Below are 16,026 nucleotides of genomic sequence, written 5' to 3'. Positions count from 1 at the left end.
GTAGAATTTTCCCCAAAGCCACTAGAGGGCTATCTGCGCAAGCCGTCTCTGTTTATGAAGTGATATGCAGCTAGTCAACGCTACACTCCGCCAACTATTGTCTGCTCTTCTCCATTCGAATAGTGGGATCTTGTAATGTTACAAAGCACCCACGGACCCAAAGTGCGATAAATTTGTTGTTATTGTTGTTTCGACGGTGACGGGACACGAGCCACACAACCTAAGATCCACAATCCGGCACATTAATCATTGGACCACACTAGGCCTGAGTTTGTTGTAATAAGCCGTATGAGCTTTTTCCTTTTAATAATACGTGATAGATTGTACACCATAAAACTTAGTGTAAATACCAATTGTATTTATAAATTAAGCTAATTGGAACGGAATTTACAATTAAGTATGATCATATCAAAATATTTGGGTTTTTGAAACTCATGCTTCAGTAATTTCATAAATCAAAGACAAAACAACAATAACAAAACTATGCAATAAGCCAAATGCTTTTATACTTTAACCTTTTTATGTCTATAAGTCGATCTTTTTAATCTGTTAAGTAACCATGAATGACCCCCCCCCTTTCCTATGACTTATGAATTACTGATTGGTAAGACGTAAGCTTCTTTACTGAACGCCATCTAGCGTTTTAATTGTTCACAAAGGTAAACTATAATTTTCTCGTGCTGAAGTTCATCATCAAAGTCAATTTTTTAGCATGCAATGCAAGAATGTGACATTTTATATACATTTTCCAGTAATTATCGAAATCACGCACTTATTACTTTTTCAACGATGATACAGGAGAGATATTTATCAACAAATAAATTAAATTGGTATAACAAAAGTTTTTAACCGAATTTATTATTTCTACCCGAAAATCTCATGTGTCCATTGTTTCGAGGCCTAACATTTCATTAAATGTTGTTAAAAACACACACACTTCCAACAATTATTTAAGTAATTATAAAAACGAAAGGATAGCAGTGTCAGAAGTTGCTACATGTGGTGTAATATGTACATAATCAATGAGTGTCAAAAAATCGATCCAATGGAAAAACAGATCATCGATGTGTGTGTGTGTGTGTGTGTGTGTGGTAAACGAAGTAATACTAAATACTGTTTTTTTTTGTTGTTGTTGTTATTGTTAAGCACAAAGCTGCACAATGGACTATCTGTACTATGCCCCACCCACAAGGATCCAACCCCGAATATCAATGATATAAACTCTCAAGTTTACCACTGAGCCACCTCTGAACATATAATACCTGTTATGGAAAACAGGAGTTTCAACTAATAATTATTACTTTTATTTTGTCGTTAGAATATATGGATATTACAAGTTTAATTGTATTTAATTTGTTCTTGCAGTTTTTATAACGCGAGATGTTTTAAAAAGAAACCCGTAAGAATTCATGTACATATTACAGTAGATTAATAAATGTGTATACAGCTAGAATATATCAAGAATAATTTTCACATTATACATTTCCGGAAAAATGAAATAAGCTATAATGTAACAATCTTTCACACTACAAAAACTTTTGTAAAATAAGCACTAATGTAACAATCTTTCACACTACAAAAACTTTGTAAAACAAGCACTAATGTAACAATCTTTCACACTACAAAAACTTTGTAAAACAAGCACTAATGTAACAATCTTTCACACTACAAAAGAATTCATGTACATATTACAGTAGATTAATAAATGTGTATACAGCTAGAATATATCAAGAATACTTTTCACATTATACATTTCCGGAAAAATGAAATAAGCTATAATGTAACAATCTTTCACACTACAAAAACTTTGTAAAATAAGCACTAATGTAACAATATTTCACACTACAAAAACCTTGAAAGCACTTCATTTAAAAATCGACGTTGTTGTTGTTAAGCACAAAGCTACACAAAGGGCTATCTGTGCTCTGCCCATCACGGGTATCGAAACTCGTTTTATAGCGATATAAATCGAAAAAGAGAACTGCCATCTAAGAGTATTATTTGCTATGCTATCGTGTAAAATAACTAATTTGTAATTATTTAAATACATTTATATAATATACCAAATGCGATAGATCCGTAAAATGTTTGATGAATCGACAAAGTAAACTTATGTCTATTTATTTCATGCTCAGCATTAAAGCTTTGCAACTAAAGTTTGTTATATTTTGTCATAAAATACTTTTTGGTTCTTCAATTTGTATTAATGTTAACCCTTCAAAAACAATAATTTTATACAGATACCCGAAAAGCAACTAACAGTTCCAGCAACTTACTATTTAAGTGCATTATTGGGTTCACAATTATCAGACACCATTGTTCTTATTGGTTAGTAATAGAGCGTGTGAGTATGGCCAGATTTACTAGTATACATTAACATCCCAGTTCTTTATTGGCATGATGAAGATACTATTCTGCTCTTAAGTAGCAGAGTTTAACAAGTAACCAGAAGTTTGATCTGTTTTAAATTGGTCATTTGGAGGACATTGTTGAGCTTTAGCGTCAGATGGATCTAATTTCTGTAGACACTTTTTCTTTCTCGTGTTGGCAAAAGAACGGATTTTGAACAGTCTTAACATTTAAGACTAGTTTAAAGAGGTTACACAAGTTGCATGTCACCGAATTAGCAAAGAACAGAGCAGAAAAGTTCGTAATTTTGTTCTTTTGTGGTAGCGGAATTGAATTAATGTCGAATTCCTTTTTTTACAAAAAACGTTTCTTATTTAAGAATTGTAATTTAGTTTGGGCGATCTCTATATGTTGATTTTTTTATATTAAGCATTTCTTTTTAAATTTTATTGTTATGAAACCTTATGAAGAAAATAACAATTTTTTTACCTCAAAGAATAATTTAAAGATAATATATTAAGATGCTTATATAATTGCATTTTGAAGTAAAAGTTCAACATCAAACTTTCTCGGTTACTTATAAAACATTCAAAGTTTGTGCAGGTATAACCAGCCCATCTGAGGTTCTAGATGATGTAGTTTTTTATTTGCCTAATCCTTTACGAACCCTGGTGATCAAAGTCACGGCAACTCATCTATATTTTCCCAATCATATAAATGCAGCAAATTTTATATCTAATTTAAACATTTACAAATTTAGACACCGTGTTTAAAGTACTAACAACCCTAACTAGTCATAAGTTTAAGTTATGATGAAAATTTTATCAGTTTTTATATTAAAAAAAACAACAAAAAACAAGCCTAATCACACACACTACTCGGGCTCTTCTCGGTTAAACCCATTTAATCTATTAAGATCAAGTGAAGCAGAATATTATCTACGTATTTGGTGATTTTTCTAATTAATTAGAAGGTGCAAATAATTAAACATACACTAATTACCCTTTGAGAAGTCAACTTTAAAAGGAGATGTATCACAATTTAAATAATTAAAAATTATATATATGGTTGAGAATAACAATGGCATTTTCTTTGGTGGGTCACGTCAACTGTTACTAAATAAAAATATTCACGTATATATATATATGATGTTTCAAGGAATGATATATATTTCTGGAATTTATGTTCTCAAAACTACTTGAAAAACTATCAAATAAATAACTTCAAGAGCGGTATTATTTTTTTATTTATAAAACATGGACTAGTTTGTTTACTAGAATATAGTCAGAAATCATTTTCAATATAAAAAATTACACAATTCCAGCTCCAAATATATGACTTACCAATCATTCATGAATCATATGTTGTGCCCTACTAATCAGCTCTATTTTTTATCTTAAAAAACAAGAAAAAATCTAAAACTACCACAAAATTTCAGTTCGTTGAACGCTAATAACTCATGACGTATTAGGGTTCTAATTATAAAAAAAAATATTTTATTTTATTCCTTCTCTTGGATTCAACTTGAGCTATACTAAAAAGGTATGAATACTACTCCCAGAAAAACACAGGTATTCGTTTCGAAGCTACTGAGTTATGATAAACTATAATCTCCAGTAGAATGATTTTATAGCTAGCTAGACACCGTACTGGCATGCAGAAACTTATAAATAAAAAGTAGTTAATACTGATATTACGTCATGCTTTGGAGGTTAAATCAGTACGACAAATGGACAAACACAAATTGATATAAAAAATTGATTGATTAACACTTAACGGTAAAAATGGAATGAAGATTTTTTTCTACCCACTTAAGTTTAATCGCAACGGATTTCAGCCTTTTACTCACTTATACCTTAAAAAGATACTTCGATTTTTTACTTATTTTACGTAATAAGTTTGTAAACTGAAAAGATCTAATTATAAAATTATTCCATTGTAAATTAAATCTAATAATAACTTTTATTATAGGGTTTTTTTACTTTGTTTTTAAATTATTAAAACACTTTGAATGTGCGATTAAAGCCAAATGTTTATGTTTTGTTGCAATGGTACTTTATATTGTTGAATTAGAATTCAAATTATCTGTGTTAATATAAATTACTCCGAAAGGGGGCCGAAGGCCGCCTGGAAGAGTCACTTGTTTTAACTACTCGCACCAGTCTACAGTAGTGTGTTGTCTGTCTGTTAGTCAGTATACACTAAAATGACGTCACATAAGAGACACTTAATGTTGCAATTTGCACTGTCGTAACGTCAGTAAAACGTGCGCATGCCATGAATCACGAGAAGAATTATGCACTTTTTAGGCTATAACACAGCATGACATATGAACTTCAAAAGCAAGAAATAAAATGTTTGTCACTCATAATTTTCATTTTATTTACTCTTGAAACAACACATTTTCGGTGAACCTGCGGAAGGACATTTAGTGTGTTTTTTTCGTTTTTTTTCATTTTTCTGTAAAATCTAATGTAATGTCTTATTTCTATTTATTCGTTGGCTATGTTACTGCTCTAATTATTTTTACCTCAATTCTTATAATAAATTTTCCATCTCTCCTCCAAAACTTTGTTCTAATATTTATGGTATTGTTGCATTATACGATGGAATTGAACTTGTAGTTTATTTAAGTTTTGAGTCGTTAAAGCATCTGAGAAAAGGCGTTCTGTCCGAAACTTTGAGCACATAGTTATTTTTTCCAAGTGGTATCAGTATAAGGCCATGTAATTTATTCCTAGCTATTTCCTACCCGCTCATAGAAACTATATCCTCTGTAAAATGTTTGCTTTATCTAAACTTGGTATAATCTTTTCTTTAAAATGGAGTTACCAAATGAGCAAGTATATCGCCATCTAGTGACAAGAAAATAAAAGTCATTAAAATGGTTGTTAGAAGCGCAAACTCAAGATTTAGTTTGTGTGATGTTTTTTAAGAATTAGGAAAGATAATCCTTATTTTACATACTTTTATACAATATTTTTTCTACATCTAAAGTATATTGCTATTAAAGTATAGAAATACAACAAACTGTCAGTTGATTTTACCAGAATGTAATCTTGCAGTGTATCCTATATTAAAAATTAAAAAATATAACTACTCATATCATCTACATACAGTATACAAAATTCCGATCTCATTTCTACATTGTACAGCTTTGTGTTTAACTACAAACAAATAAACAAAATAATTTTCAAACTATAATTCTTTTTTTTAATTATACAACGTCTAGTAAAAATCTGCTCCAATCAACAGTAATTATGTGAAGGTAGTTTTGATGATAGAAATAGTTTTGTTGATAGTTTTTCTAGCATTATTAGTTTGGTGTTAGGTATACGGTACCACATGTTTCGGCATAATATAACACATCCCAGTCCTTCACTATTATCTCCCAGGTCTCCTGGTGGGACAGCTGTAAGTCTACGGACGTTCAACGCTAAAATCCAGGGTTCGATTCCCCGCAATGAACATAGCAGATAGCTTGACGTGGTGTTGTTCTTAAATAAAAAATAAATTATACCCAATGGCTCAGAGGGAAAACTGAAGACTTATAACCCTAAAAACCGGGTTTCGATACCCGTAATGGGCACGGCACATTTAACCCATTGTGTTGCTTTGTGCTTAAGTATAAAACAAACAAACATTCGTTATTTATTGATCTCCCCTATTCTTATAACGTAGAATATGTCTCCAAATTTTCAGGTATACTGATCGTTTAGATCTCACTATATAGAACATATCTCCAAACCTTCAATGTACCCCTACTGACCCCAAAATTATCTTTTAATTACAGAAGCTTGAAACTTTCTTTCTTATGTTTGGTTTTTTATCTTTTATTTTGTAGCTGCATCTGTTTGTTATTAGCCAGAGAAAGCAATAAAGCTTTGAAAAGTGTTAAAAGGCAAAAAAAAAAGTTAATAATATTGAGTATAAAATGATTTGGAAATTTATCCTGTTACTTTTACTTTTGTTGCAGTCTTAATTTTTTTTAAGTCATTACTCAGTTCCTTCCAAAGTAAAATGATATACATTTATGTAGAAAGGAACTTCCTGCTCTAATTTTCAAATATTAGTTTTCTAAAGTGAACACTAACCTCGGAGTAAAATTTATTAAAAGCACTTTCAAATAGTATAAGTTTATCAAGTGGAACAGCTCTAAAATGCATATTTGCATGCAGTTTTCGTTTACTACGTCCAAGTTTTGTTGTTGGCTTTGAATTCTTATAATTTTTACGTCAGAGTATTAAGTAAATGCTACATTCTGACTTTACGTCAGTTAACAATGAAATCAACATTTATTTAAACTTGTCAAAATATGGGGGGATTTGTTATTATTATTTTATTATTGTTCATTTGACGTCGAAGGTTTTTTTTTTTGTTGTTGTTGTTTTTACAGAGGTTGCTATTTCAAGTCTACTGTAACCTCCTTACGTGATAATGAACAGTCACAGTCTTCCACTTTTTGATGTGGTGACATGCGAGATTTAATATACGAATATAATCATTATAGAAACCGAAAATTAAAAATTTTATATTATACAGTATACACAATAGGTATTTTTACAACGTTATAGTTCTCTTTAAAAAAATAATTTTTAATGAAGTTTTAATAATACTTCACAGTCTAAGCCTTACCTTTCGAAAATCCAGAAATGCTATTTTACAAATTCAAATAATACCGCATAAGATACCCGTAACAAAACTTAAATAAGCATTAGAAAAAATATATATTCAATCCAGAAACAAAGAAAAAGGTAAATAGTTGATAACGTTATTTCATCCTTGAATGACTGTGTTAGTACTGTGAGGCGCTATAACATATTAATATTTGTTAACATCAAGTAAAAATGTGAACTTAAACTATCTATGTACTATTATTATTATTGAATATTAACTAAAAAGATAATATTAAAACAATGTTATATAATGGCAAAATGATGACATAAAGTCGTCTACTGGTTATAATATATATTATTATGTTCCATCGCCACCTTTTGAAAAAAAAAAGAAAAGAAATCATACACTGAATTTCAACTATTTTGCAGGTCCCGTGACTTCAGAGAGCGCATCTGTTTTATCCTATTCTTGTCTCTTTTTCTCTTGTCGGCATTGGGCTTTAGATCTTATAGTTCTGGGAGGGCCAAGTTAATTTGACCTCTTCCCCACCCCCTGCTCATGATGAATGATTCCTGTATAATATCAGTATAATTACTACAAGAGGATCAGAGCTCAGCTAGTCCACGCACTCACTCTGATCCCTTTGAAGGTCATGTCCATGTATGTAATTATTTAAAAAAACAGTTTATACATTTCATTACTTCGTGTTGACTACTAGATGTTCTGGGTTTATATCTACGATTGTATTAGAAGCATTCTGCTTTGCCTGCTATTGTGAATCGACACGGCATGGCTGAACTGAAAGGGTTGTCTCCACTAGATACCCTGCTAAGCCCTATTCCAGACCCGGCAACGATCCCAAGAAATCTTTGTCATCCAGTACTCCCACTTTATCAACTGCTACATTGGATCTAGATCATTCTACACTCCCTGCTGCTGTTCCTACGTAGCTTTTAAAGCTGCTACAGGACTTTCCTATACCGAACTTACATCTCGATCATTGCTTGCCATTCCCCCTTCTGCTATAGCATTGTCAAATACTTTAATTTCATCCACATCATCTAGCTAGTCCGCTTTTGAAATTAGCTCTTATCGATACCCCCGTATTATACTTTTCTATGTTTTTATTATTTCAAAGGAACTCTAAATTCTTTATGATTTGTAAACTCTTTTTTTTTTGTAAATATCTAAGTATTGTCTTCAAGCAGACATCCACCAACTTATTCCAACTCGTAATGGAATGATTGTTAAAATCTATAATTCTCACCTCGTTGACATACTTTATGCCCCCCAGTGGCACAGCGGTATGTCTGTGGACTTACAATGCTAGAATACTGGTTTCGATACCTGTGGTGGGCAGAGCACAGATAGCCCATTGTGTAGCTTTGTGCTTAATTACAAACAAACAAACAGACATACTTTGTACTAAAATGGGAATCATAAATTTAGGCCTAAACTCTATCAACCAGAAGCTCAGATGCTCTTCTCTTAAACACAGCCTCCACCTTGTCGAACTCCACTGATTTCATGTTTCATCCGTAAAGTAGATACAACCATTTCGGAACGGTTTGTTTGTTTTGAATTTCATCCAAAGCTACACAAGGGCTATCTGCGCTATCCGTCCCTAATTTAGCAGTGTAAGACTAGAGGGAAGGCAGCAAGTCATCACCCCCCACCGCCAACTCTTCGGCTACTCTTTTACCAACGAATAGTGGGATTGACCGTCACATTATAACGCCACCACGGCTGAAAGGGCAAGTCTCAGATTGCGAGTCGAGCGCCCTAACCACTTGGACATGTCGGGGCTCCTATTTCGGAATTACTTGAACACAAGATGTTGATACGGCGAACAAAGTGTATGATAGAATCACTTTTCCTTCAATAGTTTTAGATCTTTGCAGATTTCGCAAGAAATATGTCCAATAATGTTTTTTTTTTCTCAAAATGTAATATATTGTGATGACCTCAGCCAGAATGTTCATCCATTAAGGAAACTCTTGCCACCAACTGATAATCTCTTAATGTGTATGTTATGTCACTTCCAGTCGGTGATCCTAAGCATGTGGATATACCAATACAAATTTTACCAGGTTATATTTATCCAATAAGCAGAGGATTCTATGTATTTCTAGTTTTACCTGGTTGTTCTGTCTTTGAAAGACAAATACATTTCATTTCCAAATTACAACTTCACCCTAACGCTGGCCTTCTTGAATCGATATATCATCTATCGTCAGTTTCACCACAACTCTTGACCAGTCGAAGAGAGGGCGCAACTTTTTGATGTGGGCTGTAAAGAAATGCCAAGAGGGAGAAAGTTAGTTTCTTTATTAAACGTGCTATAACATATCTGGGCAAAACCACCTAATACACAGATTGTGCTTCCCCTTAGTGATGACTCCGTGACTCTGTATATTTCAAGGAACGCTTTAAATGCAAACAAAGCTGGGATCTGTCATTCACTTTAATTTCCAGATTTCAAATGTTTTTTTTTCCCTTCCCAAAAAGCCCCCCCCCCTCCAGTGGTACAGCAGAATGTCTGCAGACTTACAACGCAAGAAACCGGGAGTCGATACCCGTAGTGGGCAGAGCACAAATAGCCCATTGTGTAGCTTTGTGCTTAACTTGAAACAAACTATTAAACTCTTCCCAAAAATAACGTTTCTAAACCTAATTTTAAGTGCGAGAGCAAGCACAGCACAAAACACAGACGACATAGTGGTGTTTCTGTTGTGTAGCACATTGTTTTGAATTGTTCGATGAAAAGACGAATGCAAAGTCTACTTGTTGATAACTAAAGCGCTTCATTTCTTGAAAGTTAACTTTACTAATGTTCGGTGAATGCACTAAATTCACGGTAGATTCTAATACAACAATTTCACTTATTTACTAATTTCTCTCTTACGACAGCACTTTCTCGCCTCTATTTATTTGTTGAATCACAAACTTAATGTATCACAAAATTGAACTAATTTACTAATTAGCTGATACTATCATACAAACTTATTAAACAACTCGGTAAGTTATTGTAATAGACTCACAAATCAATCACTTATCTACTCTAACCTAACTCACGTTATATGCTCTCAAATCATTTCCTAAACGTTCAAGAAGACTCTAGTCTTTAAGCCACGTGCTCATCATGTAACCTCAGACTTCCCTCTGGTGTAACAACAATAAAAACGTCTAAAGTAAAAACGTGGTCAACAACAACAATATATTATTTCTAAGTGCAAAACTGAAAAATACTACCCCACAATGAAATACTAAAGCTAGGCCTATAAAACAATGAATAATGAAGGTCGTTTTAGATTTTGAAAAATAGATGGAACAACATATTGAAAGAAGAAGTCAGAAGATGAGTGGTAAAGTTATACCAGGAAGTTGAGCAGATAAACATAAAAAATCATTCACAACTGTTATATATATATATATTTATGAAAGGAACAACTTGTGTTTCATTGCGATATGTATCCGTCTTCTTATTGAACTTTCTATGAATTATAGTTTGTTTGTTTGTTTGTTTTTGAATTTCGCGCTACACGAGGGCTATCTGCGCTAGCCGTCCCTAATTTAGCAGTATAAGACTAGAGGGAAGGCAGCTAGTCAACACCACCCACCGCCAACTCTTGGGCTACTCTTTTACCAACGAATAATGGGATTGACCGTCACATTATAACGCCTCCACGGCTGAAAAGGCGAGCATGTTTGGTGTCACGGGGATTCGAACCCGCGAACCTCAGATTGCGAGTCGAGTGCCTTAACCACCTGGCCATGCCGGGCCCTGAATTGTAGTCTTTAATAAACTTAACTCTCTCACATGTTGATTTGAGTTTAACGTAGGAATATTTGAAATAAAATACAAAATCAACTTTTTAAAAAAGTCAAACACACCTTCAAATCACAAATGATCGTTAATTGATTTGAAACCCAATGACTTCGAAGTAACCCCCCAGTGGCGAAGAGGGAGGCCTGCGGACTTACAACGCTAGAAACCAGGTTTCGATACCCGTGGTGGGCAGAGCACAGATAGCCCATTGTGTAGCTTTGTGCTTAATTCCAAACAAATTTTACTTCGAAGTAAGTAATAATAATAAACCAAACCATTTCCATAATGGGCATTTCATATTTTAAAAAAGTTTTATTAACATGTCTTGTGGGTAACTTACATAGAATTCAGGCTATATTACAGTAGAATACAGGCCAGATATTTGATAATTTTGAGTCATGTTTCTGAACAAATTGTCAAATCTATGTCATAAGGCTAGGATAGAAACAATGTGAATTAGTTTCAACCGTAAGGCTTTAGAATGAGCCTTTTACATTTTTTTTTCAAACTAGACTTCATATTATGTGAGTAAAGAGCAGTTATCTATATCTAATGGCGTTCTTGATGAGATTAGAATCATAAGTTACATATAGCAATTTGAGTCGGATATTTTTTAAAATTAGAACTATTTATGGAGGTTATTTTTTGATGAGATTTAATTTATTCTCCATTGCAGTACATCTATATCAAAATCAAGAAAAATCAACTGCACATTATGACCTGCATTTGAGATTTATTATTACAACTCCAAAAGGCAAAAGATATATTTCAATTGAGATGGCATGCTCTTTTAAAAAAATACAAAAACAGTAAAAGATAGGGAGTAGCCTAAAGGTTGAAGCTGTAGATCTAAAGGTCTAAGTAAGGTTTGTTCCACGATGCAGCTGAACACTTTCAGTTCTGGGTATGTTATAAGAATGGCAGTCAATGCCACTAATTGGTTCAAAGCTGGACAAAGCCATAATGGCGGAGAGTGTTGCTAATTGGCTTCCCTCTCTCTGGTCACTAGTTCAAAATATCGGTAGTTATACATGAACCCCAGTGGTTTTTGACCAGATGTTCTACCCTCTGGTGGTTCAGCATTAAATTTAAGAGTTTATAATATTAAAACTTGGGATTCAATATCCGCAGTGTACACAGCACAAATAGCCAATTTTCTTTTTTGAGTGTTCACACACACATTCACACATATGTATGTGTGGGTGTGTACTAAAAGCTGTTTGATCTATGACGCATTTCATAGTTTTTGTGTTTTACACTTATTGTGCCAAGATGTATTTTCCTTGGTACAACAGAAAACCACGAGCTATGTTCCGATTGGAGGTTAGTATTGAAAGTTTTTGGTGTAAATGAAAGTGGAACAATTTAACAAATAATAGAGTTTGTTGCTGAGTCACACATATAATTTTGCCAAAGTTCTGCAACACAGGAATAAAGTTTTTGTCTGCATAATTTTGTTTCTTATTTCCGCTTGGAATACGATTATAAGCTATATTTTCAATGTCTTAATCAAGATGATTGCTAGCGAAAGCTGTTAATCCCACTGATGTTGTAATAATTGAGGAAGTTCCGCTAATAACTAGATTAATTTATTAGTTACAAATATAAGTAATGAGTAATAAATGATCATTTATTTTAGTAATTGAGTGAAGTATTCAAAGTGGAGGAATCGAGTAGTTGTTGATTGAGGAAAGATTGATCAAGTAAAGTTATTGAGTAAGAGTTTGTGTAAGCTAATCAGTAAGTTAGTCAACATTTATTATTAATCAAGGAAATTTCAATTAAACGTTATTAGTGAATTAGGCTCACAGTAGTTTTTGTTCAAAAGTTTTCTATTTGAAGTTAGGCCTATAGGTGAAAGTGGCTGTAGCAGACATCAGAAAAATAATTTAATTGGTTATTATTACGCGGACTGAATCTCCCATGATATGAATAACTATGCCGTACTATAGTAACTACAATTATCGGATATAGTATTCAAGTGACAAAAATTAATTTTAAAAAGCTGAAATATATTGTATATCAGGTTTTCAGTTTTGGACCAAAAACAACACTATATGGTCAGGTGTACAATGTTTAGTTTAACGTTAAATATTTGAAAATCAAAACAGACTGTGTGCAAGCAACTCTTGCGTATAACGTATGGTTAACTCTGATTTTTTTTTTTCAAAAGGGTTTCTTTATTTTAAAACTTATAGAAGTGATTTATTTCTTGTATTTAATTAAAATGTTAATATATGTCTCGTATAAAACACACATACTGACTTTTACCGGAAAAGGAAACGGATCTAGTTGCTTCTATTGTGATCGGGCGCAAGGAAAGTTAGTGCTTAATTTAAAGAGCCTTGATTAAAGAGGACTTATAATTGGTCGTTTGTTTTAAGTCGAATTCGAAAACTTTTATTGAAAAAATATGGAAGTCTTAGATGCATACATTCAGTCAAATAATGTAAAAAATTTTAGTTAAGAGCCAAATAGGTTTTCTATAAGCGTAATCTGTATCCTGTAGCTGCGATGAGATGAAATTAAATGAAATGTGAAAGAGCGTAAGCATAACTGTATGACGTTTTGGTGGTGACTACTTTACTTTGTTCATTACGTAGAAAAAATAAAGAAACCGATTTTAACTAGGAAACTGAATATGAAGTAGTTGAGTGTGTATGAGTTAAGATTAAAGTTTAATAAGGCTAATGGCGAATTTAAGACAATTCTCGGAAAGAAGGCATAACGCCATTACAGATGAACGCTCAATTTTGTCCTATTGCTACTCCTACTCGTAGCCTAATCATATGTTTAACTTTAGTTTTATTTTTAAGAAGTCCATTTTGGAGTTAAAACTATACCATTTCAGTTTTAGAAAACTGAAAGACATAACGTGCATGCTGAACTAAGCCGGCTAGACGAGTTAATTTATCCACCGTTTGTAACTTATAAGTAGTAAGCCTACTAAGAAAAATATCCGACATGCAGAAACGAGAAGAAGCCTCTCGACGTGTTGCTAAGCAAGGTACCGGACCAAGAACAATACATGGTCAACAAAAACAAAACCCATCAACTAATTCGGGTGTTTTGATGGTTGGACCAAATTTTAAGGTTGGAAAGAAAATTGGATGTGGTAATTTTGGAGAGTTACGGCTTGGTGAGTTTGTTTCTTGAATATATAAGGTCTGTTATTTTTATTGAAAGAATATTATAGGTTAAGTTACCTAAAATTTATATATGTATGTATATAAAGCAATATATATATATACATACATACATACATATATATATATATACACACACATAAATCAAGAACTAAAGGGGTAAAAATGACAGCCATTAACTCATCAAATGATCAATGACATTGACTGAGCCAATTTTATTCTCAAACAATGAAACTCAACACCAATCTAAATCAAAATGTATATCACATTTCACTTTTTCAGTTTCATACTTACCTTTTTAACAAAAGTTTAATCAACAGGTCTAGTAATGATAATGTTAGTAATACTAATAGTAAATATCAATTATTCTCATATACTGTTTGATATCAGGCAAACTTTAGTTTTAATTTTTATACAGAGAAATAATTATATCTCAGATTGAGAACACATCTGATTCTAATTTTTAAATATTTAGGATATATTCAAAGTACTTCATAAATTTAACAAAAGAGCAGGATTTCAAATGTCATTAAGTGCTTATATAGATCACAGAAAACAAAATGAAAACCCACATATAGCATAAATAATTGTGTTTTAAAAACTTGAACCCATACATGTTTAAAGGCAGAAATTTCTTTGTTAGAATTATTAACTTGTGCTCAAAACCCCACATGGTAAAAAAATTGAAAGGAATTTGTGCTGTTGAGAATTATTCATAATGATAACAGAGTAATCACTATGTAGAAGAGAAGGAAGCAAAAGGTAATATGATGGACAATTCTCTGAAAGAAGTAAATTTTTTTTATCACAATAAAAATATGGGAAATAAAGCAACTAGCCTGTGTTACAGTTCCTTGAAATAGCAGTTATATATTTTACTATTCTGTGTAAATTAGCAGTAACTTAATTCTCTGTAGTGGGAATGATCACATGGTAATATGCTTTGTGCTGATCATTTGTATTTGTTGGTTAAGTTAGTGGACATAAAATTCTATGTATTCATAATTTCATTTATAAAATCTTAAAAGAATTAAAATCATTGGCATGCAATATTTGGACTTATTTTGGATATTACCAATTCTAATAGAGTAACTACTGTAGAGCAAGGCTCTGAGTTTAGATTTTTTTTCTTTACAAGAGCAATGTGTATATAAAAAAATTGATCAGAAAAGTGACATTTGTCTCATTTTAATTGAAAAAGACTATTATAAATTTTAGAAGTATTATTTAGGCAGATTTACTTAATTAGCTGAATATCTTCACTTATACTATACATGCCGTATCCTATTGAATAACATCTGCTTTCTTATAGAGAATGCCTTGCATAGTGATAAATGAGCTTCTTAAGTGCTATTAAGCAAATAATAAACCAGCTCATAGGATTTCAATGTCATTATCAAATTTGGTAGTATTGTCCAAGAATCAGTTAACTCATTGGTGTATATAATGTATAGAATGATGCATTGAATCAGCATATGAAAAAGCAGGGTGTAGTTTAAAGGCACCTTGTCATTTCTCATTTAAGTAAATCACTATAATCTTTGAAAAATATGTGAATTATTTCATACATCATAGATTAAATGATAAATTGAATTCTGTGAAAATTCATTAGTTCAGATTTTATAAGCAACTATTTTTTAAATTATAAAATGTTAAATGATATGTATTTGATTAAAGTGTTCACATCAACCATTGGATATTTATCAGTCCTGTACATGTATAACTTTCATTTCAAAGAGTTGTAATATGGGTTCTTCACAACATGTGTGCATTAAGTTTTGAAATTGAAAATTTTTGCTGGTAGCTGGAATGGAAAAACTATAATTTGACGTCTAATAGTGATGCATAATTTTGAGTAAGATTGCAACAAATAGTAGAATTTGATCTTTGAATGTTCAGAAAACATTACTGAATGAAGCTTCAAACTTCATTAGAACTAATTTGCATAATTTACTGATGATGTCACTGTAACTACTAGTTTATATTCAATTGAAAACCCTTTTATATGAGTTACTCCATATAAATGAACTCAAACATTTACATGTTGTTCAAAATACATCTATATATATATATATATATATATAT

General features: G+C 32.0%; 1 protein-coding gene across 2 annotated transcripts in view; it reads left to right on the top strand.

Moving 5' to 3' along the window:
• The first annotated feature begins 13,094 nt into the window (after positions 1-13,094).
• Positions 13,095-16,026, top strand: part of LOC106459559 (casein kinase I-like) — a 51,677-nt gene continuing 48,745 nt past the window's right edge. Inside the window, exon 1 of one of the 2 annotated variants that reach the window (XM_022386065.1) lies at positions 13,095-13,934. In XM_022386065.1, coding sequence (XP_022241773.1) covers positions 13,760-13,934 — 175 coding nt within the window. In that variant the 5' untranslated portion in view covers positions 13,095-13,759. The remainder of the gene's footprint in view (positions 13,935-16,026) is intronic. The other variant, XM_013919185.2, reaches the window with a different exon arrangement.

Source organism: Limulus polyphemus, unplaced genomic scaffold (assembly GCF_000517525.1).
Source record: "Limulus polyphemus unplaced genomic scaffold, Limulus_polyphemus-2.1.2 Scaffold627, whole genome shotgun sequence".
NCBI classification, from domain to species: Eukaryota; Metazoa; Arthropoda; class Merostomata; order Xiphosura; family Limulidae; genus Limulus; species Limulus polyphemus.
This window is presented reverse-complemented; position numbering and strand designations above follow the sequence as displayed.